Raw genomic sequence first — 26,241 nt, forward strand, 5'->3', positions numbered from 1 at the left:
GTGGTGCATGTGAAAGCACATTGCTCCATTTCATTCATTAAACTGGTAGCTCAGTGATGGTTCAGTATCCATCCATTTAGTAGATAAAATTCAGTATTGTGCTGTTTTGCCCTGTAGTAAAAATCTATTGGAAAACAAAGCTCACTTTGTTCCTGTACATTGATTTGGATTTGAGTGAGTTCATTAGTGAGCGATAGTGGAAAGCAAAATCCCTATCTCCATGTGCAGTGTATTCTGTTATTATGACTTACACCGCCAGAAGACATCATCATCATCCACAGGATTTCTCTAGACCAGTTTAACATGGTAAGAAGTTGCTTGTTTGCACAGAAAATATAAGGTGCAGGACAGCAAGTTTACTGAAGGGACAAACAATGTGCCTTCTATCCTCTGGTAACAGAGTCCTTGCTGAAGTGTGGAATTTTCCTTCTACTGGAAAATCACTGATTTTTGGGAATAAATGTTGATGCATTTTTATGTGAATGTTCAGTGCACTCCACCAATGGAGTTCAATATACATGTTATCTATTTTGGGAGGCTAAATTATTTTGTATGATGAGTATTACTTAATTTTGCACTAACTGTCCACCGGTTTCCCCATGGATGTTTTCTTGGTGATGTAAGTTGCTGCGTTTCCACAAACTTATACTAGGTTGCAAGAGGACAGCTTACAAGATACAAGCTGGAATATTTTTGTATATCATTTGCAATGACAGAAGTAGCAATTCTGTCATGTTTTCTGCTCACCATAGTTAATACCCAGAATGAGTCTGTACTTCTGGCAAAACCAAATTTGGTTATAAATAACATTCCTTGCAAATGCACAAATGATTAGATTGCTTTAATCCTGAAATTATTTGGATTTTGAACTCACTCAAATCCATTTTCAGTTTTTGGTTGTAAATTATAGTATGCCTGATTTTAATATTATTCTACTCTCATTATATACGTGGAGAGAATGTAATAGTATGTGAATACTGGAATTGGTTTCTAACAAAAGAATATCTCCTTTCCTAATTGTCTATCATGTAGACTAAACAAATAGTTTTTTAGCCATCATTCACAATTTTAAGAACTCATATTTCAAATTTGTTAATGATTGCTGCTCTACTTTCTTCTGTGTCAGAAGCATGATTTGACAGTAAAGTGACAATGAAGACAATATTTCTAATCAAAAGAAATATGACTGCAAAGAAAAATAACATGTAGATTCAGTAAATGTCAAACTGACTAAATTGGACAAGCACAGAACAGTCAGACCTGATTTGCTTTTAAGTGTCAAAATTATAAGAATTCAAAAGCTAGTGTTTTGATGGCAAAATAGACTAAAAAATGAAATTAGTTCCTTTTTTTCCTAAGGCAATTAAAATACAGTTGGATTTTCCTTAATGGTATAACATGAACTCACAGAAGAAGTTCATTTTTATTTTTTTTTTTTTAATATATATATATATTTAATTTTTAATAATTATGACAGAAGGGGATAGTTCATTTTAATCTCTTTAATTCTTTTCTAACAACCAGAAGAGTCTTATAGCTTATGTAATCACTACATACTTTGAAAGGAAGTATCACAAAATGTGTTTTTCTTTTGCTGATTATACTGTGACCAGACAAAATCTGAACTAGAAAATATTATATTTCTTTTTCACAAAGTGCAAGAAAATACCCATCTCTGTGCCAGCCTCTATGTTTTGATATGTCAGCCTACCATCTTTTAACATTGGTTAGGGGACTAGATACATGAATTTTTTCCTAAAAAAAAATTCAACCTTTAAGTTTGCCAAGTATTTAATGCTTTGATGAATAAAGCTTTATTGAAATAGTTTCTGAACTGCCATAGGGTAGAGAATCCTTGCGAAAATATGGCAATGTATAGTGAGAGTGAGAAAAATAATATTTATTTTATGAATGGATGAAGAAGGACAGGGCTTTTGGAAATCATGTAAACTGAATATGTACTTAATTGAAGAAATGAAGCCAAGTCAATAGCTGTGTATGTCTGTGAGGTAACTACATGAGATGAAATTTAGAAGCTTTACTAGAGTTTGTCAGACTGGCTCTACTGAACTTTTTCAGAGATTCATATTAAGAAAGCTTCTAGGAAAACTGCTGTGATAAGACTGTACAGTTAACCAAGCTTTTTAACAAGGATTTTTCATTTCTGTTTTGTCTATTCATTGTGTAGAACTAAAACCCTTGTCAATACTCTGTCTTTTTTTCCAAGTGACTGTTAAGAGAAACAAAGGGCTACATTCAGTCAGTCAAGATTTTAGTAATTTTTAGGGGAATACCAGAAATTTATGGGTACCATGAAAATATTTAGTCAGTCATGGGATAATTGGATTTTAATGAAACCTTAATTACATCTTAGAATTAGGCAGATATATCTAGAATCCCATACTGAAAAAAATCTCTGGAAATGTTGAGAAATTATAAATCAAATGATGGCAATTTTGGCATTCTTTAAAAATACCTTTAATAGTTTTAATTACTCTTTAATTATACTATTTATTAATAGAAGACAGAAATTTTGTCAAAATGAAAAAGTTCTGACTTGAACTATTAGTTTTCACAGTTTTATTTCTTAGCAAGCACTGACATTTTTTTCCCATTCAGATTAAAATAAATTTCAAAGCCATAAAAAGCTTTTGCAAAATAGAAGTAAAGCCTAAGTTTTTATATAATGTATGAGAGAAAAATAACATGGAGAAATATCACTGTATTGTAGGCTAATACATATATGTTTTGCTTATATTAACCCATGGTTTTCACTGCAGTTCCTGACTTGCTGCTTCACAGGAGAGATTAGATAGCTCTGACATGCCAAACTACTTTTGTATGTGATGTTCTCAAGAGCAGTAAGAAGATGAACAGGCCTGAAATTTCTGCTAGCTCAACGGATTTTTAATGAGGAGGAAAAACAGGAAAGTCAGTTGCTGAATTTTTACAGAAAGTTGTGTACCTACTCTGTTTCATGTGTTTATTACACTCTTTGATATATATTTTTTGCATATAGAATGTGTAATGATTGCATTTTCTGTTGAATTTGTCCTTTCTCTCTCTAGAATATTGCTTGGTAGATCAGTACCTCAGTGATTAAGTTTTGTTTTTTAAGTTTTGTTTTCATTTACATTGTTCTTAAAGTGAAAACAGGTAAATTATACATGCTTCAAGAACAGAAAGACAGAATATCCATGACTCTAGTTTATGTCTATTCAGATAAGGTAAAATAAAATAATTGTTTTTAAATAATTGTGTAACAGACGGTGAACAAATGATTGTGAAATGTGAAATCAATCCATCTCTCATGTAACGCTACATTACTGCATTACATCAACAGCACCCCCATTTTGTTATTATTTTTCAATGCCAAATGTGATTGATCACTGAAAGCTTATCATATGGTAATACAATTATCAAGAACAACTTTGTTACATGAATACAGATCCCTTACAAGGGTGTAGCTACTGATGGTAGCACTTGTACTTTTGTATTTAATGGGGCTTAATGTGTGAGAGCAATTCGAATACCAACAGAGCTAGAAACATAGTTCATATGTGGTATATCTATTTCCTGGATGCTGAAGGGTTATCAGAAGTTCAGCTTCACTGTTCCATCACCACTGGGTAGAAAACAGTGCAGAAATCATGGAATGAGTTAGGCTTTTTTTCTCTAAAGTGTTCCTCCTTGCATTTTCATTGTGAATGGACGAGTAATCCCCGACTTTGATCAGCGTCCTCATCAGCTGTTCTCCAGAGCAGGCTGCAGGCTGTTAAAATACACGAAGGCTCATTTTTAAAATTGATATTCCATTGTATTGTCATCATTTACCCTGTAATGTTGTTTCTCTCAATATAAGGTTAAATATTTTTGTAATTACTGCTTTAGTCTTTGGTATTTGAAGAATAATGGTATTTATTTAACGTTCTCCTTGCCTGGCAATAGCTGCTTCTAAACACTCTGCTGTGTTGTGGCTTCGTTGTGTTTTAGATTATCTGATAAGCCAGGAGAAGTCTCTAACCACACAAATTTGGATTTAAAACTATTAATAACAGATTACATAAGAAAGCTATGCTAACATAAAAAATATCTGTTCTGTATAGTTTTAAACTGAATGACAATATTTTGAAATAAAAGAAGTATTTTCCTGAGAAATAGCACTTTTTTTTTAGACTCTGCTATATCCTATTGCTAATGGTTTTGTGGTTTTTTTGAAGGTACAATGCTTCATTACTTGTCTGTCACTTTTGTAGCTGAAGGTGCTTTGTATAAGCTAAATCTGCCCTAGTTTTGCATTTCCAGTAAAAATAGGTGCTTGTGTTTTCTTCTTCTTCAAAATATTCCTTATAATATTGGCCTGTACACAGCATACCAGAATCTGTTCTGGCATTTGTCTATTGAATTTTGGCATTTTGCTTTCTCCTTTGAAAAAAATCCAAACCTGCTTGCACTATTGTTTTGAAATGTCAATCTGGGGCCACAGAGATCAACTTTCCAGTTGAGCTGGCCCAAATCACTGTGTGCAGAATGTACTATACACCATCTTCAAGGTTTTCCATTCAATATTGTATGATGTTATATTACAGGTATTAACCTTAATCCATTCTTTAGTTAGGGGCACTGACAGCTGTAGCTTCTAAGCATGCCATACGATTACAGGTTATTCACCAAAGTTCAAAACATGCTTTAATTTATGCTCTCTTTAAAAAGTACAAACCAGAGCTAAACTAAATTCTGTTTCAGCAGACTATTTCCTATTATTTTTTTCCAGCATTTTTGATGTTGGCACTGTATTACTTACTCAGAAATACTTTCTTAAATAACATGTAAAATAACATTGCAGAAGATTCTTTGCAATGTGATGGTTATTAACATTTGAGCTGCCAGTAATTTAACTGACTGAATATTATATGTGATTTCAATATATTTTATATGAAGACTGTGTTTTTTTCTTCTTTGAGAATACATATTTAAGAATGGAATGATTTTCCTCAGCCTTAATATTATATAGTTCAACACTGCTGAAAGGTAGATATCTCTGTACTTAAATGTTCATTAATTGTCCTTAAGACTCTAAGTTGCCCAGGTGACTCCAGTCTCAATAACAATCACACAGAACTGGAATTGATTTTTCAAGCAAATTTAACTTAATCTTAACAAACACAAAAGCTTGCATTGCATTCATTTAATGTAAGCACTATGCCTCTAGTGTATGTAGTACCACTCCTTGCAGCCAGTCTGGAATGGTTTGTATATGCCATATCTGAAACAGTATAAATAAATAGGACAAATAAATTTGAATCTTAATTAGATATTCACAAACTGATAATTACAAATGCAATCATTAATACTGAACATAGATAATACCTCAATACAGAGTTCATTACTTATGGAGCCAGAACTTCTTTGGATCTCCACAAGCACTTTGTTTGAACAGAGAGTATGAACTATTTCCTCACACTGGTGACTTCATTCTGCAGATAGGCAGGACCTTGAGATGTCAATGTTGCACATATGCTCCCCAGGGAGGTGGTTGTGAATATGTTTAAAAACTGTTTGGATGTGGTGCTCAGGGACATGATTTAGTGGTGGGTTGTTAGAGTTATCATAGTATGACTAGGTTGCGGTTGGCTTTGATGATCTTTAAGGTCTTTTCTAACCTGAGCAATTCTGTGATTCTATGATTCTCATTTGGTGTCAAATAATTTTTGCAGGAATAGAGGTTTTGAAGAGGATAGAAGCAATCTAAAAAGTCAGATTATTTTCATTGAATAAATTATTCTCAAATTGGAGATTCTTAGGACAGCTCCCTACTCCTATGCATGTCTGTCATTACTAGTGTGGTTAGTCTTAGATATTTGAAGCCAACTTTCAGTTTTGTACTTTGAACAAATGTAATGTTATGGGCTTATGAAGGGTTTAAACTTTGATTTCATCCTTAGTTGAAGAAAGAGTTGAAATAATCCAATACTTTGTGAAAGGAAAAATGCTAATATTGGGTATACAGATGTCATAATATTTCCTTTCTATATGATTTACAAAAACAGTTGTCAACACTCCTGATCTGAGGTAATTTGCTTTAGTTTGGTGGACAACACAAAAATATTTTATCTGACGATCATTTTGTCTGTATCTGTGCTTGCTGGTGCAGCCTCCTGGGAGTTGTAGTTGCTGCATTTTGTGCGCTTTACTTTTCTGTGATGCAGCTTGACTAGCTGAAAAAGCCCCCTGGTTCACTGAGTTGGGCATCTCTCAGTGGCACTGTGATGATTTAATTAAAGAAGGATATTACAGTGATTGTTGACATGTGTAGTCCATGCAAAGAGCAGCTCACATGGGAAGAAATAGACTGGAGCAACTAGAGTTGGTCTGATGGGGTAGTACAGCTATTCATCTAAACATACAAATTTTTACCTCAGTGAAGCACAGCAAAAGGCTTTCTTCCAAATTCTCTGTACCCTGTAATTGTAGGCTTTTTAGCTGATGAGCATTTCAACAGAAAATCTCCAGTAGAGAATGAGTAAGGGAGCACATGTAGGAAAAATACGTTTCAAAATAAGATTACTGTTGAAAGCAAGAGCAAATATAGGTAATACTGACTCACATGAAAAATGCTTCTTATGAAGCACCAATGCCAAATTATGAGCAGAGAGATTAATTTTTGCAAGATTTGTATGCTTAGTAATGGAATTCATATTTACATTTAGAAATTTAATGATCTGGGTTATCCCAAACCACATGTCTTTGAAATTTAAGAAACTATAAAAATTCTGCTCCTAGGAGCTGGATTCATTTCTCTAAGCTGTAATTACATAGCGGATACAAGTATGTGTTTGTTGTCAAGCCTTCCACTGTCCATCATGGAGATACTTTTGGGGTAGAAACTGATTAAAGACAGAGGAGGCAAATTGTATCCCTTGTGGCAGAAACCTCTTATGACCATCAAAAAAGAAAATAAGCCAAATTAGTACAGCTCTTCCTCCAGCCTTTAGAAGTACACTCAACTGAAAACTCTCACCTTCGCTTCTGTCTTAATAACTTTCAAGCTATTTCTCCTATACTCACATACCACTGCCTGTGGGCTTGTCAGCTGTCAGTGTGTTCTGCCCGTGTGGTAGGCTATGTACTTTCCCATTCCTAGCTCTCACAGTCATATTTTTTCTTCACGTAAGATGCACTGTCAGTGTTGTCATAGAGCTTGTCTTTGAAATAAATTTGATAGTACACTTGTATCTCAAGACCAAGATTGCAAATTATCTTCACAAGGAGGTGAGTGAAGTTTTAAATAATAATATTGTGTTTTAAGTTTGGTCTGAGTTGCCTTAGGCATCAGAAGTTTAATGAGTTTTGCCAGGGTTAGAACTGACTCAGTAGTAAATAAATGACACAGTCTTTGATGTTTGGAATTACTCAGAAAAGCACCTGCAGAATCCTTGCTGCATTGGAAACCACTTTCTAGTATACTTTCTCTGTTAATTCTGTAACTGTGTCTGAGAAGTTGTATGAAGTATGCTTATATAACTTATTTTTTTCTCATGCATATTAAGCTTTGTTTTGAGAATGATCATGAGGCAGTTGTTTGTGCACTTGTTTTCTTTGAGCTCTCCAAGAAGGCTTACGGCTAAAAAAGTTAATCCCATTGCATAGTTAAAGCTGGTCAGGTTTAGCAAGGTAAGCAGGAGATAAAAGACTAGGAAAGCCTAATTGTGAGGGGAAATGAAGGAGCTATGTTTCCCTTATGAGCATCAGGTCAGGTTACTCAGATGCAAAAAAAAAAAAAAAAAAAAGGAGAATTTCTGTATCAGGCATCAGCTTGTGTTTCTCAGATTAGAAATCTTAAGCAAATTTAGATGAATATTTTTGTTTATCATTCTGATTAAAACATTTTGCCCTTCTCATTGTTTTAAGTCACTGTTGATGAATGGCAGCCTCGAGTGCTGTTTCCCAAATATTATTAAATGAGGACATGTTTTCTGTGGAAGAGATTATATGTTTGCTGCATTTAAAACAGCCAAAACTGCAGAAAAAGGGACTACATGTACTTGAAGTTAAACTGTGCAACTTTGTAGGCTGGATTAGATGATTTTGAATATTTAATTGAAGCTTTCCTTTTAAAAAAAAAAAATAAAAAATCACACTTCAAGGTTTAAGATGACCATAAAAACAAAAGACCTTTTAGTTTTTCGGTTCAAAAGGGACAAGACAAATAAGAGCTTAGTAGTCTGATTGATAGAAAACACTAGAAGGTCAATTAAAATTAGTAAGGTGTGTGTTGTGTTTTATCTTGTCAGATTATTTCCAGTTATTATGCAGTAATCTTTTCATGCTGAACTAACCAAGCTGCTCACAACAGTGATGTCTGGCATGCAAGCTGACTTTTGCATAAAGGATGTTCACAGTTGACACAGAACAATATTTTGAGCTAGACCTGCAGGAGGTGTGTAATTTTGCAGTTCAGCCATCCAAGATCTCACTGTCCTTATTATGTTTTATGCACTTCAGCTTAAAACCTGCTCATGACGCAAGTTTAGGGAAGCATATGTGAACATCAGTTAGCAATTTATTCCATAAACACTCAAAAGACTGATTGCCAACGGTATGAATAATTTTTATGAATAATAGTCATTGTTTGCACTTTTGTGCATTCCTAAGAAAGAAGTATCCGCGTATCACTCCCTGGAATATCATGTTTCCGAATTGAGTTCCACTTATTATAATGTAAATGTATCTTTATCATATTGCTTTACATTGCTTACAATGCATATGCACAATTTATCATCAAATTTACTTATGTACGTTTTTTCTGCAGAAAACCCATAAATCTCTAAGTGTACTTTATTGCTTGAAGCAAAGATATTCACTTGAATTTGAGAGACGTTGTTCACATTTAGAGGCTCAGAAAGATGGTTTCCTATCTGAATTGGAGAGCTGAAGGAAACTTTCACTTATTTGTATCGACAATAAATGTAGGGACAGATTCTCTTTTGTAGACAACAGCTGTCTACTTGACTGTTTCTTTGTAGCTTTTTCTACTTAAAGTATAAAATGTCATGCTAAATGAATGTCATAAATTGACACAGAAAAAAACCATTGCTGCCTTTCTTTGGAGTTTATTTGTATATTCTTTAAATGAGAACAGTAATCTCAGCTTTCCATATCTTGCTATTGGACACTGTCTGCTTTTTCTCTGTACTTCTTTGTTTTGGACTATGCCACTGGATTTGTGTTTCTTGGATTGTTAATATGTGATTTGTTACTAGAGAGAAGATTTGAATCTCCAGACACTGCATAAACAGGTTTTCCATAAGCAGTGGAAGTGTTTGATTTTGTTTTCACTTTTGGTATGGATTTTTTTATTATTTTTTTTTTTCCTATGTACACCATGTATGTGATCCCAGCTCCCTCTCCCTTTCCTGCATTTGTATGACATCTCCACTATGGGAATTTATTCAAAGCTGCTAATAATGCTGATTTGCTATTTGTTGATTGCAGTCATCAGACTTATGCGGAAAAAAAGTGTTTAGAATAATTTCCTTTTCTCTTTTTTTCCACATCACCCAGTCGCAAACTTTTAAAACTTTTTTTTTTTTTTTTTTTTTCCCCAGACTTACTACTTACTAGGGAACATAAATGAGATAGCACAGTTATTTTACGATTTGACTAGTAATATGAAATGTTCAGTCAGATGGAGATTCAGTTTTCTTTGGTAATTAAGGAAAGAAGATAGTTGTAAGTTATTTTATCAGAATATTATTTTATATTTTGAGAGGTAAGGCATTTAAAGAAAGAAAAGGAAGAAAGGTGAAAGTTATGTCATTAAGATAATAATCCACTATGAAATTTGCAAAAAATAAAAAATTGCATTGTCAGCCAATGATTCCATCTAAACAGTCTTTGTATTTTCCAACAAAAGTGTTTGTACTTGAAATGAAAATGAACCTTTGGGTTGAGCTTGAATTATAAAATATATGGACAAAAATATACTGTACGATTGAGTTAATGAGGAAAATATGAGAAAAATACAGCAAAATCATTTTAAATGTTTTTATATCCACTTCATTAGCTATTAAAAAAAATTCTGTTTCTGGCCCCGCTGTTTCCAGGGATGCAAAATTCCATTGTGTCATAGTTTTTTCCACTTCTCAAAAGAAAAGAGGGATTTTTTGCTTTGAACTTAAAGGCTTTTTTTTTTTGTTTTGAACAGCCTTTGACAACTGTGTCAGGACCGTGGAAGCGTGAATGAATGTATTATACTTTCGTATTCAATACAATACCAGTAATACCATCAAACATTAAATTTTGCATCCAGCAATAGTATTTAACCATTTTTATCCACTTTACGCCTTTTCTATTCTGATATTTCCTTCTCTAAAGACTTTGAGCCCATACATTAAGTTATTGTTGACTGTGGTAAAGTACTTCCAATATTTTATCTTGCTCAAAAAAAATCTAAAATAAAAACTGTAAATTAAAAAAAATAGAAAGAATGGACCTCTAATTTGAGAAATTGACTTAGAATTTATTGTTGAAGTTCTTATAGGAATAATTCTGACTTTCTTTATTCTTTCTTTTTTTTTTTTTATCTGTGTTCAGATGGAAGACGTCATAGCTCGCATGCAAGATGAGAAAAATGGGATTCCTATTCGTACAGTCAAAAGTTTTCTTTCCAAGATCCCCAGTGTCTTTTCTGGTAAGAGACAGCGTGATTTTGATATTATTTAAGATTCCCATTTTACCTTGTGTAAGAGGATGCTCAAATGGCAAACATTTACCTTAGTGTTATGGGGAATTCACAGTTACCTGGTCTGAGAAGAAACTAACTACTCTACCCTTTCAGTACTTTGATAATAAAAATAATAATTGTAATAATGAAAATTGTTTATATGTTTCTTGCACATTAGAATGTGTTTTCACGTATGTGTTTTTGTCCAGTAGTTTTTCCGCAGGCAGTACTTACTTTACTGTAAAAATTCAATTTTTTTTTTTTTGCAGTGTTTTTGCATTTCAGAACTGATTTTTAACTTGTTTATATGGCAAGTACAAATAGTTTAAAATATAGACTAGTATATAAGAACTATCACAGTATCAGCACAAGAAAATAATAATTATAGCACTCTACAACTGATGCTGAATTGTTGATATTTCTTACAACACTTACAATTCAGCTTTCATGAGCTTTGGCTGCTGGTGCCCAAGAAGCTAAGGCTGAGATTTCTGTGATGACGTGTACAATTAATGAATATACAGATGTTGTAGTATATCCACTAGCTTGGCTATGTAGTTATTATACTGGAGCAAGAAAGAAGGACACTCACCCTTATCCTGGGCTCACGTGAGAAACTCCAGTGGAATGAATCTCCAGAAGAGATTCCCCCCACTGCCAGTCAGCTCCCAAAAAGGATCCAGGAGAGGCAGAGCCAGGCCCCACCCCCTCCAGCAGCACAGGCGAACTGCCTACTGCGGCTGGCCCCGCATCATCCCGGGCCACCCCCTCCTAGCCATGCCCTGAGCTGCCTCACCACTCGCCCCAGGTGGTTGACCAGAGGTTCAGGCCATGATTCAGCAGTTCCCATACAACATGCAAAACAGCCATAAACTTTATAGGTAACTCAGTTAGGTAACAGCCAGTACTGTTGTATACACAAAAAATATGTTCATTTTTTAATTAATTAGTATTAACTAGCAACTATTTAGTTAGGACTGGGAGGATGTGGAGGGGAGGAAGAAAAAGCATAGCAATTCATTTTTTTCATTTCTACCTCCAATACAATTGCAGTAATTTTTGCAGTAGGTTACTAAAAAAATTCCCAGAAAAGCACAGCCGTATTTTTAATGCACTTAATATTTACATTTCTTCTGCTGGAAAAAAAGAAAAAAAAAAAAAAAAAAAAAAAAAAGTAGTTTATATATTTGAGTGTATTTTTAAAGGCATGTATTATATCTAGCCAGCTGCCCAGGAAAACGTCCTGTAAAAGAACTTTGCAATTGTTTGATGGAGGAGAGAAAAATAAGTAGGTATGCCACAGTTAAGTCATGTTTCTACAGGTGCTTAGACTCATGCTTGTGTCTATGCCATAGATGATACCTGTTACAGACTTTAAACAATCTTTAAAATTAATCTTAACAATTTATAGATATCCTTAGGGTCTGGGGAGGAGAATACATAGAGGGGGTGTTATCAGCGCTTATAAATATCTAAAGGGTGGATGTCAAGTGGATGGAGCTAGCCTCTTTTCAGTTATGTCCAGCTACAAGAGGCAATGAATCCACACTGAAGAAGTGGAAGTTTGCTGTGAAAATGAGAAAAAAGTTTTTTTACATTGGTATTACACAGCACTGAAACAGGCTGCACAGAGAGGTTGTGGAGTCTCTTTCTCTGGATATAGCAAAAACCCACCTGAACACTTTCTTCTGCAACCTACTTTAGCCGGGAGTTGGACTTCATGATCTCCAGAGGTCACTTCCAATTCTGTACTTCTGTCTTATAGGCTATCACTGTAAAAGCAAAAGTGGTATTTTATTGCAGAATTACTGACTATGTCTATTAAGGATGAATAAATTAGCAAAAGAAGTTTGATTATAAAAAATAGGACAATGTGATTGTATTATTTCATTTACTGAGTCACTCCTATGATGTTTTTACAAGTAAAATATACACACAGAGAAACATTTCAGATACAGGTAATTCTTCACAGCCAGTACACTATGCATTGTTATTCTTCACAAGAGCACAAAAGGAAAAATAATGGTATGTTAAAGATTATTTCAGCTTGTGAAATTTTGAAAAAATATATTATTTTCTTTATATTTCATGTTTTCATGGAGAGCAAATATGTTGCTTAATGTTGAAGCCTGATGAATATGTTCCTGAGTGTGTGTAAGCTGCTTGAATTCAAACACTATTTTCATTTGATTTCTTTCTTGAAATCTTTCAAAAAGAAATAATTTAGTTGAGTTTACCAGATTAAAATATGCTTAGATTGAGTTTGTAAGCCATTTAATGAAGAAGAATACAGACCCATACATGTGTCATAATACTACTCATATTTTTATCAGGAGTATATACACTTATTTGGGAGTGTGCTAGATTGAATAAGCAGCAAATTTATCTGTGGTGTAAACTTACTAGTAGTGAATTGCAGACTAATTTGGATAACAGCGTTTCAGTCACCTACATTTAGGAGGTGAAATGAATTATGAAAAAACCCTCAATTCTTGACTCAACTCCAGTGTGTCAAAATACAAAACGTTGAAAACAAGGAAGTAAAAAACAGACACAAAAATTGACACTTGTTCTATTCCTTATACTCCATCCCTTGGTTTGGAGAAGTTCTTCACAGCTGTTTAGCATCAGTGATGTTAATGATACTCATTTAAATTCTTTTATACGATAAAATCATACCTCATATTATTCAAATAGCTATGGTGAACAACTCAGTGTATTGCAAAGTTTGTAACAGAAATGATAGGGCTTATTATACATATTAATGAACAAATACTGAAGAGGAAAAAATGCATCCTTGACTAAATTCCAAGTGGCACTTTGCATAAAAGAGTCATTGGAAGTGCAGTATTGGGAGCTGACTACTGACTTCTATTTGTATTTCTGGCAGTCCTATAACCTGTTGTGCTTGTCAGTAGATGTCTGTGGTGCATTTTAATTTGTCATGGCAAGCAACAAAAATATCAAACCTCAGAATTATGCCGCAGTGTTTCTTCTTGGATGTGATGAGCTAATGGTTTCATTGCATTCAATATTTTTATACCAATGTTTGTGTCATTCATAGAATAGATATTCTACTGACTACCCAGCTATAAATTGCTTAATCAGCATTGCACTTTACTGATTAGTCCTGACTCTAACTGACTTCTGGGGCCATTCTTACAGGATACTGTATGTCTAGTGTGATTTTGACCAATAATATTTTTACACTAGATGTTAGCCCTTACTGAATCTTGCTAAATGACCTCATTCAGCTAGTGCTTGTGAGGTCTTTGAACAGAAAGAACTTACAATGTGCTGTAGCAGATGGTCTTTGTAATGATAGTTTACATCAAGCTGATTCACCACAATATTATTTGCAACTAGGTTCAGAGTAGATACGAACAGATGAACAAACATGTAGAGCCTTTGTAGAAAACAGACTAATGGGCCTAAGCATCCTAGAACATCACTGGTTAAAACACAGACTTGTTGTATTATTAGTACCACGCTGGTCATTGCTAATGGTAATTCTTTTGGAAGGTGTGTGATTGTCTTCTGGGTGAACAAGTAGTGATGAGTTGGGGTTACATCAGACTGGCAGCCATTCACTAGTAAGGTTCTGCAGGACTCCATTTTAGGGCTGGTTCTCTTCAGTGTTTTCATCAATGTCTTGGATACAGGACTTGAAGATATACAAAGTACGTTTGTGGACAGCATTAAATTGGAAGGAACTGCTGAGTCCCTTGAGCATAAAGAGTCCTTGCAAAGAGATCTTGACAAATTGAAGGACTGGGCAACCACCAACCATATGATGCTCCAAAAAGCAAGTGCTGCATTTTGTATCTGGGAAAGGAAAACCCTGGATATATATATAGACTGGGGGAAGAAAAACTGGAGATCAGCCTTGCAGAAAAGCATGTGGGGGTTGTGGTTGATGTTTAATCTGTGAACAGTGTGCCCTGGCAGTCCAAAGGTCTAACCGTACCCTGGGGTGCACCAGCCCAGCATGGCCACCAGGCAAGGGAAGGGGCTCTCCCACTCTGCTCTGCACCTCACCTCGGGCACTGTGTTTTGGGCACTACAATATGAGGACAGAAATCTACTAGAGAACACCTAAGGGAGGGCTATAAAGATGGTGAAGGCTCTACAGGGAAAGGTGGATGAGGACGGGCTTGGTTTGTTCAGCCCAGAGCAAAGGAGGCTGAAGAGAGGCCTCATGGCAGCTGCGGCTCCTCGCAGGGACAGCAGCAGGGCCTGAGGGAATGGCATGGAGCTGCATCAGGGCATAAGGAAAAGGTTCTTCACCAGAGGGTGGCGGGGCACTGGAACAGTCTCCCCAGGGCAGTGGTCTTGGCCCCAAGCCTGCTGGAGTTCAAGAAGTGTTTGAACAATACTCAGAATAGAGTTTGAATTTTGGTTAGTTTTGTGTGGAGCCAGGAGTTGGACTTGATGATTCTTGTGGTTCCTTCCAACTCACGATATTTTGGGATTTGGTGACTGCTTAAGCATATTGCGACACTATAGTGGAAGATATTGTTCAAATAATAACTTCTGGGTCTTTGTAAGTGGAATAACTATTTTTACTACGAAGAAATAGTCTGCTTCTGACCATTCACTTTATTATCTTAATAATTTGTAGTAGCCATGGAGTTTGTCTTTGGGCATCTTATCGAATCACAGAATGGTTTGGGTTGAAAGAGACTTTTAAAATCACCTAGTTTAAACCCCCCTCCTCTAGGCAGGGGCACCTCCCTCTAGACGAGGTTGCTCGAAGTCCCATCCAGCCTGGCCTTGAATGCTTCCAGGAGGGGGCATTTCATGTTCATCTTCTAATTGCGTGATCTATAGTAAGCGTTTCTGAAAAAAACAGAAGCAGGCTATCAACTAGATATTATTTCTCCATTGAATGTTCTCCCAGACTTCTATATGCATTATTTGTTGTGTCTGAATCATTTTAATGCTTTTTTAGTATCTGTTAGGTCTCTTGATCACCTTGAGCCTGTATCAAAAAGTGCAGAACAGAGACCATGATGAGAGCTAATGAGAAACTATGTGAACAGACGACTCAGGAATAACTGATAGCCAAATCTGAATTCAGTGAATAAAGCATACATGTACATCTCCGTAGAGACAGGCTGCATTTTCAACAGGGCTAATGGATAAATTGAGTATTTCACACATGAGATAATGGAAAGACAAGTAAGTATAATTTGAAAGTAGCTGTTTTCTCTTTATTGTGCAACATGATAAAGACAAAAGATTTTCTTGAGAGTTTTGCCCAGTTCACTGCAGTGTCTAGTATGGAATGGATAGATCTCCGTGCTTCAGTATAGTCTTTCACTAGTCACCACACAACTTCATAACCTTTATTGAGGGTTTAGTGACTGCACAGTGATTTAAAGAATGTCTTTTAAGATCAGGTTACTGAGCTACTAAGACTAATATAGAGTCTGCCATAGAATCCTACTTAAATTATTGGCTTCAAGAAACAAGAAGAAATTTACTTATTTCCAAGTAGACAGTCATGAAGGTATAAAATTATGATCTGGTAGAAGCTGGTAAACTAGATGTTTGTATGGAGTTTGTTTATTACATAACATATTTTCTATTGCACTACTCCAACTTAGAACTGGTGAGCTGTACAAATGTGTGGCTTTTGTTTGTTTTTAAATTATTAAAACACAAAAAATGTGTTATTTTAGAAGCATATAAGAGAGCCTAAGATATCTCTGGTTCAGTTCATGTAAGCTGGAAGTTTCTTTAGGGAGAAAGTAAATCATTTTTTTCAGTAGCTTTAAGCATATTGTTACGAATCTGGGCATCTAAAACTGAGCTTGAATTGACACCTGTGTTGTGTCCATGTGGTTCCTGTGGAATTTGATGGTTTTCCATTCAGCTGTAAAATTCTAATTATCCTTGTCTCTGGATCAAAGTCATTTTCTATTAATTCTGATGACCCCAGTCATAGGCATTCAATTTTCAGGAGGCATATATTTGAAACAGTAGTTGATAGCTGACTAAACTTAAAATAATTCAGGACCTCCCAGAGGCCTACAATCTGTAGTCTAAAGGTGAAGTCATAATTATGTTATTTATCAGCTGTATATTATGGCTTTGATTTGAAACTTTAAAGGCTCCAAGAAAAAAAAAAAAAAAAAAAAAGCAGGAGAATTTGCTCTTTCCATGTGATTATTTTTCATTTTGATGAACAAAGGAAGGGCTTTCTGTTGTCTCCATGGTTTTAAAATGCTTTGGAGGAGTGAAGATGTTTATATAGACATCTTTCCAGTCAACAATAATAATTGCATGAAGATTGTCATGTGTGTTCTTTACTAACAGTGATTAGAGCATCAGGAATAAAAAGAAGGCAATTTGCCAGGGACATGGTTCACCATTAGGCCTGGAAACGGATAAAAAACTTGCTTGAAATGATGATGAATGTAGGGAGTCTGACATATGAATCATAAGGATTAGGAGGAGCTCTAAAATATCATTTTTATTTTTACTAAGGAGAGATAGCAAGTAAATGCCAAAGTTTTGATGTTCACTTTCCAGCAGAAAGAAGCATTCAGAATTTGTGGATAATGCTCTGAAATATTCAATGGTTTGTTTTAGGGATCTTAGCATGGCAGATGGTCAATACTAGTACTGAAAGCTTCATAAGCTAATCAGAATGTGGATATTTTTAAAAACAGATATAGTGATGTAGAGATTTCATGGTTGTTACAGATTACCAGTGTGATGCTTTATAGGATTTTAAATTATGTAGTACTCAGATATGCTTGCAGATAAACATGATGGCAGGAAAAACTGAGCAAAATCTGTGGAGAATAGCCCATTGAGTGGTGTGTAAATGTATGTGAGAGATGCTGTTCAATGTTTTTTTGAAGGAATGGGAAGATGTATGAGAAATGTTAGTTCAATTAAAGTGTACACGCAGAGGCAGAATAAAAGGTATCTATGGAGAGAGTTTTCATGCAAGTTGTTCCTAGCTGTTTCTGTTGTGTGGCTCAATGGTTTTAGAAAGGCATCACAGCTTGAACCAGCGATGATAGGCAAAGGTCAGTAGAAAGATGGTTTATAAAGTCTCCTGAGTCACAGAGAAGGTGAAAAGATTCATTTATCTTTTCCAGGAAAATATAATTCATAAAAAATCTTTAGCTTTTTTCTCATTCCTAGATGTGAGGATGACATTGTGCCTATTCCGTATATGCACTGCATTTTCCCATTTTTAGAAAGTTTATTGCCATCATATGACATTTTAATAAATCAGTTTTCCTAATCTCAAAAAATGCTTTTTTCTTTTTTTTTTCTGGGAAAATTGTTAAGATAATGAGATGCTGCATTTTGATCTGTGAATATATTCACTTCACATAATCATAAATTTTCAATCTTTATTTTAGCATTTATATTATGCTTGATGAAAGTAAGGAGTCTATATGTTTAACCCTCAAACACTCAGCCCAAAAGCAGACTAGCAGTAGTCTCGTCAGAGGTAGTGAGAGATACTCCAGAAGAAAGCAGTGTCATGGTAGCCCATCTCACCCACAGATCATCGATGGTTGAGCCCCAGATATGAATGAATCACAGGAGCTGCCTACAACAACAGTATTGCTTGTTATATAGAGGCAAGCAGCAAAAAATAAAGAACAGTACAGAGGAAACTGGATGACTCAGGGGACTAATGACAAGAGTGTTTCATCTGTCATTAGTTTTGATCTTGCCCAACTGAGTAATGAGTTGTTAGCATTTGATGACTGTTCAGTGCTGCATATGAAATGAGTTGATAGGTTTATCCAATTTGGTACTGAAAATTACCTACTGAAAAGATACAAGAGAAAGCTCTACCACTTGGATTGACAGAGAAGAAACCCCACCAAAGCATAATACGTCAGTCATCTGGTACCTTTGAAGCAATGTAATATTGCATTATAGGTAAATGCAAGGAGTTTTGAATTTCCATTTTTTGTATCTTTTCCAGAATAAATTAACCATGCAGGAGAATCTAGGATTTCCTTATCCCAAGCCCTTGATTTTTATGTACTTTTTTCCCCTTCAGTGTATCTCCAGTGCTAGGTTGGTAAGAAGTTCCTGCTTTCTTTAATTCCTTCAAGTCCCCCCCCACCTTCCCCTTTTATCCTGCATTCTTCTGCAGGTATAATTCACAGAATCAGAATCACAGAATCACAGAATCGTAGGGGTTGGAAGGGACCTCCAGAGATCATCGAGTCCAACCCCCCTGCCAAAGCAGGATCCCTACACCAGGTCACACAGGTAGGCGTCCAGGCGGGTCTTGAATATCTCCAGAGGAGACTCCACAACCTCCCTGGGCAGCCTGTTCCAGTGAATTCAATATTAATTGCTGAATACTCTGCAGTTATTTGCAAGGTATGTTATTTGCAAACAGCCTTCAGTGTTAAAGCTGCAAGTTGGTAGGCTCGATTGGGTTCAATCTTAGTAAAAGGTTTGATAAATAAAAAGATCTTTGTCAGTACAGGAATGACAGAAGTTGGCTTATTCCCTCTTTTCTGCTATTTCACAAAGACAGGAACTTGCCATCTTTACAGTGTCAGTTTTCAAACCAGAGCTTTTGAGAATAAAAACTAACAATGCTCTATCCCCAAATGAATAGTTGGTTTGAATTTAAAATACCAATCATTCTTGTGTATTGTATTTATTATTTTGTCAAAAGGTGACTGATTTGCATTCATATGTTCATAGTCTTTTGGGAGTTGATATTTTTCAGTACAAGGCTCTTATATATTGATATCATGTTTATGATTTTTTCAGACATTAGTAGAAAAACTTCCTAAAGTCGCAGTGTAAGATTGGACGTGCAGTCATTTCAAGATACTGAGATAATGAACTGGTTAATGAGTGATGCTTTGCATGCTTTACCACGTGACAAAACAAAAGTAGATATTTAAGTGCTGTTTGCACATGTTTGCCTCACAATTCCTGTTTGTTTGTTTGCATGTCTGTCTTAGCCACTTCATGCATATTGGAAATAGGGCCATTGAAGGGTGATCTTAAACTGCTTACAACTTGACAGGACTTTTGTGTTTTATCAATCAGTGCTGTATCTGCAGAGCTTGGAATTACTGTGTGACATGCTGGGATGGGCTGTGACCACCCTAGAACATTCAGCTTGTATTCCATTGGAATGAGAAGCAAATGAAAGAAGTGAAAAACTATTTTGAATAACCTTGATATTCAATGATAATTTTGCTTCCTGTTTTCATTTCAAGAAAGGCATGTGATAATATCAGGCTTTTGCTAATCTCTGTCAGAATTAAAATCTTTTCAGAATGTGTAAGTATTTTCATCTGTTATTTTAAACAGAATAAATTCATATTTTTTATTGCTTCCTCCTAACCAAGCAAAAGAAGAAGTACGAAAAAAAGTACTCGTTTAACTTTCAGTTCAGTGGATTACCATTGGAAGCATTAGTAAAAAGAAGAAAATACAGTAATGAAAGTCTTAAGATAATTTAGCAAAATTGTTCTAAGAAACTGAAATATACTGAAAACCCATTGAGAAGTCTTTTATAGTAATTTGTACGTATAACAGTCATTATAAATGTTTGTTCCCTTAAAGTCAGTAGATTATGAAAAGCTTAATTTCACAGATATTTGCAAAATAAACAGGTTCAAAAGTCATGCATTTACAGGAAAAAGATGTTAATAATTGCTCTTTTGCGTAGAGATTTGAGATCAATGGAAACATTCATTTTTTATTTGTGGTTCATCTGTAAGGAGTGCACTGCTGGAATTAGATGATTCCCTGCTTCCCAAGTGCTGCATAAACTCTGAGCATGCTTCCAGATAAATAGCTCTGGGGCTTGCTGATTATAAATAATTTTTTTTCCTAACTTCTCCTAATGTGTTATTTTGTCTTGAAAATGTTTCCCTCAGTCCTTGTACCTTCTTCTTCCAAGCCTCTTGTATGTAAAAATTTGCCTGATTTTTTAATTATTTTATTTCTTTGGGGGGCTTACTGGGGAAGAGGATTGTACCTGTGAAGTCTGAGCAGCATGTGAGAAAACTTTGTTATGGTGGAACTACTTTGGTGTACTTTGCCATTTCTTGAGATCCAGTCACAGGATGCTGGACATGTAACATTCATGAAAATGTTAGGCTGAAAATGGAGCCTTGATTCTGTTTCACATAAAGCTGAAAGTAGCAGAATTTCTCAATTTATCACAACTTCACTTTAGCTGGCTTGCCATTATTTTTCTGGTGTAATAACACCAGTTAACAACTGTTTTGTTATGTTGCTTTTGTAGCAGCAAAAATGAGCAGTACTTACACAAAGAATGACCTCCCCCAAGTTGCACATATGAGCATATATAGCACTCATATGTATATCATATGTATTTATCCATAGAAATAGTGCATAAATTATCAGCTTAAAAAAATAATCACTTCAAAGCTTATGTAAGCTTCTGGAGAAGCAATTAGTAATATAGGCTCACTGAAGTCTGTTATGTGTGTGTGTAATCAAGCCTTGTAGGAAGACAAGGAACAGAGCAGCAGCCCATGATTCTGGGAAAGTCTTCCCTTACAGAATCCTCCATTATTGGCATGAAGGAGGATACAGACCTTATCAAAACATGGAGAGAGGAGTCAAACTCCTCTGGAAATAATTGAGTTCTATTTGTTTGTCTCTCTCTCTATATAAATGTATATAAAGGTGAAGAGAAAATAAGTATTAATATTCCCTGCACTACACAAGCATTTTGTAACATAATAGTAGCATAATAGTTTTGATTATGAGACCTGGTAGTGCTTGAGTGAAGGAGCAGAAAGTGGAACTTCTGGGTATTTGATGAGTGTCTCACTGTTAGAATAATATAATATCTGAAGGATTTCAGTTGTTGCTGAGAATTTGGCTCTATTATAACACATGAAAAACACCAGTCATGGGGGGTTTGCAGCAGACAATTGAACTACCTCTGCTCTTCCTGAAATACTTACCTTCTCAAGTGTGTTAAATACTTGAAAATAAAAAAGCTGTTCTTAAAAGCTGAAGTGTGATGCACATCTTTCCTTGCCACAGAAAAGGTCTGTAATTTTTTGTACTACAGCAGTTATATGTGTAGTTTTGATACATAAACACCAGCAAGGCATTGTAGGTGTTTGAATATACTTGTTTGGTTCAGGCATCAGTACATGCAAATATTCCTTTTATTCATTAAATTGTAGTAAACTGCATGGATATTAGCCGTTTAAAACTACTGCATGGCATTCTAACTCTTGTTCAGAATATATAGCGAGCTTGTGGAAGATATTGAGAAGAGCTGTGTAGTAGTTGGAAGTGGTAGATCATCAGTTTCATTTTTCTTTCTCTGCAGAGCCAAATACAAAATTAGCATGTGCACATGAGTATCTTATGGATGGCGGCACTCCATTTGCTTGTCTGATGTCAGTATTTTTGCTGTTAAACCTCTTATAATTGAATGTGATATAGATAAAATGTAGAAATGCTTTATAGACCCATGGACCTCAATAGTTTTTGTCAAGAGTACCTTCAGATATATTATGGACTTGTAACAGGAGGAAGGATTTGTAGATACTAAAGAAAGTAACAATCCAGTTCTTACCCAAACTACTTCACTTATTTCTAGAGCAGGAAATATTTTATGAACAGAGAAAAGGCATTGGGCCAAGCCTGCCCGTTAATGGTTTGTTTACATAAATTCTACCTTCTGCTTTTCTTCCCACCCATTTATTCTCTCCTGATTTTTTCTGCTTTCAGTAATCTTGACATCTCCTTTTTTATGTACTCTTAAGTGAAAAAAAAAAAAACTTCACTGTTCTCTATTCACTTGTTTTCTGGGCTAGTAGTGTTCTTGTGTTCCTGCTGTCTGAACTGTTCTAAAACAATTTTATCAAGTCCTTTCATACTTACAAAGGCTTCTATTCAATAGAATAGATCAGAATTATGTTTCAATGAAAGGTGAAGGCAGTTACTTGTCTCTTTTGTTTTTGTGCTTTTGGTCAAATACTGTTCTACAGAAACACAATTGCATGTTATCTACATTTTTTTCAGACTGTTGATAGATTATCTAAAAAATTGCCATGAGTTCTAAATTGAGAAGTCATAAAAACACTGTTACAATGATCAACATTTGCAGATGGACCCAGGGTGCTCTGCTTGTGTGCTGGGCTGGTTTCTCTGGGCTGGAAGTAGATGAGAAATACAGCTGTGTTACCAAGACCATCACATTATTTGAGCTGGATTTAGGAGGTTAATCTTGATTTTGTCTCATGCTCAAATGAAAGCTTCTGTCAGAGATTATTTCCCCAAATCCTGGACCACTTAAAGACCTGAAATTGAGGCTATTGTTCCAGAAAGCGTCTGGAAAATTGGTCATAGCAAATCATTCTTGTACGACAGTTGTTGAAAGAAAGAGAGAGCAGCTTATCTCACTTTTCTTTGCCTCTTAAAAATACAGTTCTCTGTGTTTAAAGAAACAACCAATCAACCAAAAAAGCTCAAGTGTTATATTCCTCATTCTCTCTGTATTGATCATAGTTTAGGCTGTCTTGCAAGGGACATAGGAAACTATGTACCATGTTTAATCTAGCCAGTCACATAACTGGTTTTGAATTTAGTCTGATGTAACTGTGCTTTCTTGATGATGTTTAAGACTGTTATTTCTACTTTTAAATTATTATATGTAAAACAGAAGTAATAAATTAATAAAGCATCTGAAGAAAGTTATACAGAGGCAGCTGTATTAATATGGAGTTGTATATTAGGCAGAACACCAAGCTGTGTGGTGTCGTCAGCACGATTGAGGGACAGGATGCCATTCAGAGAGACTTAGACAGCATTGAGCAGTGGGCCCAGGTGAGCTTTAGGGATTCAACAAATCCAAGTGCAAGGTCTTGTACCTGTGTTGTGGCAACCCCTGCTATTAGTACAAGGTGGGGAATAGAGCACAGCTCTGCTGAAAAGGACTTGGGGATACTGGTGGGTGGGAAGCTGGACAGGAGCCAGCAATGTGCCTTCACAGCCCAGAAAGCCTACTGTATCCTGGGATGCATCAAAAGATGCATAACCAGCAAGCAGGTCAAAGGAGGTGATCCTGCCCCTCTGTGCTGATGAGACCTCACCTGAATTATTGCATCCAGATATGGAGTTGTCAGTACAGAAGAAATGTGGACCTGTTAGAGTGTATCCAGTGGAGGGCCACAGAAGTGATCCGAGGGATGGAACATCTCCCTTATGAGGACAGGCTGAAAGAACTGAGGCTGTTACGACCTGGAGAAGAGGAATTTAAGAAAGAAATGGGCAGTCTCTTTAGCAGCATCTGCTGTGACAGGAAATGGTTTCGGACTAAAAGAGGCTTGGTTTAGATTGGATATAAATAAGTCTTTTTACAGTAAGGGTGCTGAGGCACTGGAATAGGGTGCCCAGAAAGATGGTGGATTCCCCATTCTTGGAGACATTCAAGGTGAAGCTGGACCAGACTCTGAGCAACCTGTACATAGCTGTAGTCGTCCCTTATTCATTTCAGAGGAGTTGGACTAGATAACTTTAAGGGTCTCTTCCAACTCAATCTATTCTATGATTCTAAAAAACCCGCAGTGGATGACCTATGAAAAACCATGCTAATGTAGCAGACAAAAAGTTGGAAGTTTTTCTAGCTCAAATTCTCATTTCGGAGAAATATTGAAACTGAAAATAAAGTGAACATCAAATACTCTTAAAAATGTGTTTAGTAAAGCCCAGATAGGGGCTTTTGATAAGAGTAATGATTGATAAGAGTTGATAAGAGTAATTAATTTAAGCTAGCCTGCCAACTGGAAAGTGTCAGCCAAAAAAGGGAAGGTCACCTGCATCTTAGGAAGAGACTCATGAGCTCTGTTATAGGGGAGAATTGCAATAGATTCCTGAACAAGAAAAGATGGAAGGCAGAATAAAATTTTAATTGAGGGAAGGAAACACATTGTGAAGCATTGCCAGTGCAAGGCTACTTGAAAATACTCTTTGTTTGATCTAGGTACAAAGTCTGTTCAAATTATTTGGGAACAATATTTACTAATTTAGGGATCAATGCCTTTCTGAGAGAACATAAATTATGTAATACAGAGTAAGAAATAGCTTATTGTGGAAGCAGCAGTATTTTTTAAGGAAAATGTTATCTTCTCAGTGATTTGAGTTTTGAAGATCTTTGGTGTTATAATTTAGAGCATTCTGCATTATGGTCATCCAGGACAAGCTACGCATTTTGATATTATTTGTCCTCATTCTCTATGGTATTGTTAACTAGATTGCAATAATGACCTGTATTCTTACACGGTTTTGAAAGGGAGCCCATGAATACATTCTGCATTTCATGTATGCATACCCATGTGCTTGTGCTTTAAAATGCAATATTCTAGTTAGTTTCAGTTGAAAGCAAGTCACTACTTCTTGACTGAACAGCTTGATAAAGGAAATTTCCTTCCAATTTTGATTAAAAATGTCCATGAAAGTCAGAGAATAAAGTAGCAAATCAATCCTTTATATATTAGATCTATGTTGAATCAAATGATTATTGTTCTTCTGAGAAGTTAACCCCAGTTTAAGGATTCTGTGACAAATATCCTTTGTTCTAAGTGAGGGAAAATCTGTAATTCAGTGGTTGTGGAATGTTCTTGTGGCACACTTGAGGAGCCTGGCTATTTAGTCCACACTGAAAAACTCAGACATCAAAACTTGCAGAGCCCCTGTGTTCATTGTAATATCAGTCAAACCAGGATAGAGACTGTCTATTATATGTGCTCAATAATGTTTTCCTAATGTAGAAGGGCTAGGAGGAAGAAGAGTGTGAAGCTGATTTTCCTACTGAGTATGACTCTTGAATCACCTGAAACTGTGCTCGATTTCTGCTTGCATCTTTTCACTGCCATGATTTACAGCAAGAAAAACAAGCTGATGAGGAAAGGTGATGAAAAAAAGTGAAGTTCTGGAGTTCTGTAAATAGGCTTTCACTGCCTTCCTTTTCCTTGTGCTGTACACTGCTCCCACAATTACCAAAATGCTTTGTCACTAAGACCAGAAGTAAAACTGTTCACATGCCTTGCTAGACTGTCTGATGCATTATGTTGGCATCCTGTCTATTGAAGTCTGAATTTTAAAATTATTTCACAAATGTTTGAAAAGTGAGAATTAGAGGAATTCAAGAGTGATAGTCCTTTCGTGAATTATGATTTACAGTCTTCTGTTAGAGACAGTAGGTACTGGTAAGTTAAAGATTTGTTTATTAAGCTGAAGTGTCATTTTGGATTTATTAATGGATTCACTGAAATTAAATGCAAAATTATTTTTTTTTATAATATACTATCCAAATAGGACACTTAATTCCACATATCTTCCCTCCTACCCCCCACAAAAAAGAAAAATGATATAAGAATAGAGAACACACAGATCACAAGAAAGAATTCCTGTTTTGTGTTTTACTGCTATGCAACAAGCATAAAAACAAGCAGAACATGTAGCACACAAAAGAATCAAATAGGTTAGTTTTTATATTTGCAGAT

At 35.5% G+C, this 26,241-nt stretch overlaps 1 protein-coding gene across 9 annotated transcripts in view; it reads left to right on the forward strand.

Annotated features, from left to right (window-relative positions):
* The window catches only part of RGS7 (regulator of G protein signaling 7), a 256,768-nt gene that overhangs the window by 114,648 nt on the left and 115,879 nt on the right, over positions 1–26,241 (forward strand). For all 9 annotated transcript variants that reach the window (XM_090135373.1, XM_090135368.1, XM_090135378.1 and 6 more), the window contains one exon: positions 10,597–10,693. In XM_090135373.1, coding sequence (XP_089991499.1) covers positions 10,597–10,693 — 97 coding nt within the window. The remainder of the gene's footprint in view (positions 1–10,596; positions 10,694–26,241) is intronic.

This window comes from Phasianus colchicus, chromosome 2 (genome assembly GCF_987193195.1).
Source record: "Phasianus colchicus chromosome 2, bPhaCol1.hap1.1, whole genome shotgun sequence".
NCBI classification, from domain to species: domain Eukaryota; kingdom Metazoa; phylum Chordata; class Aves; order Galliformes; family Phasianidae; genus Phasianus; species Phasianus colchicus.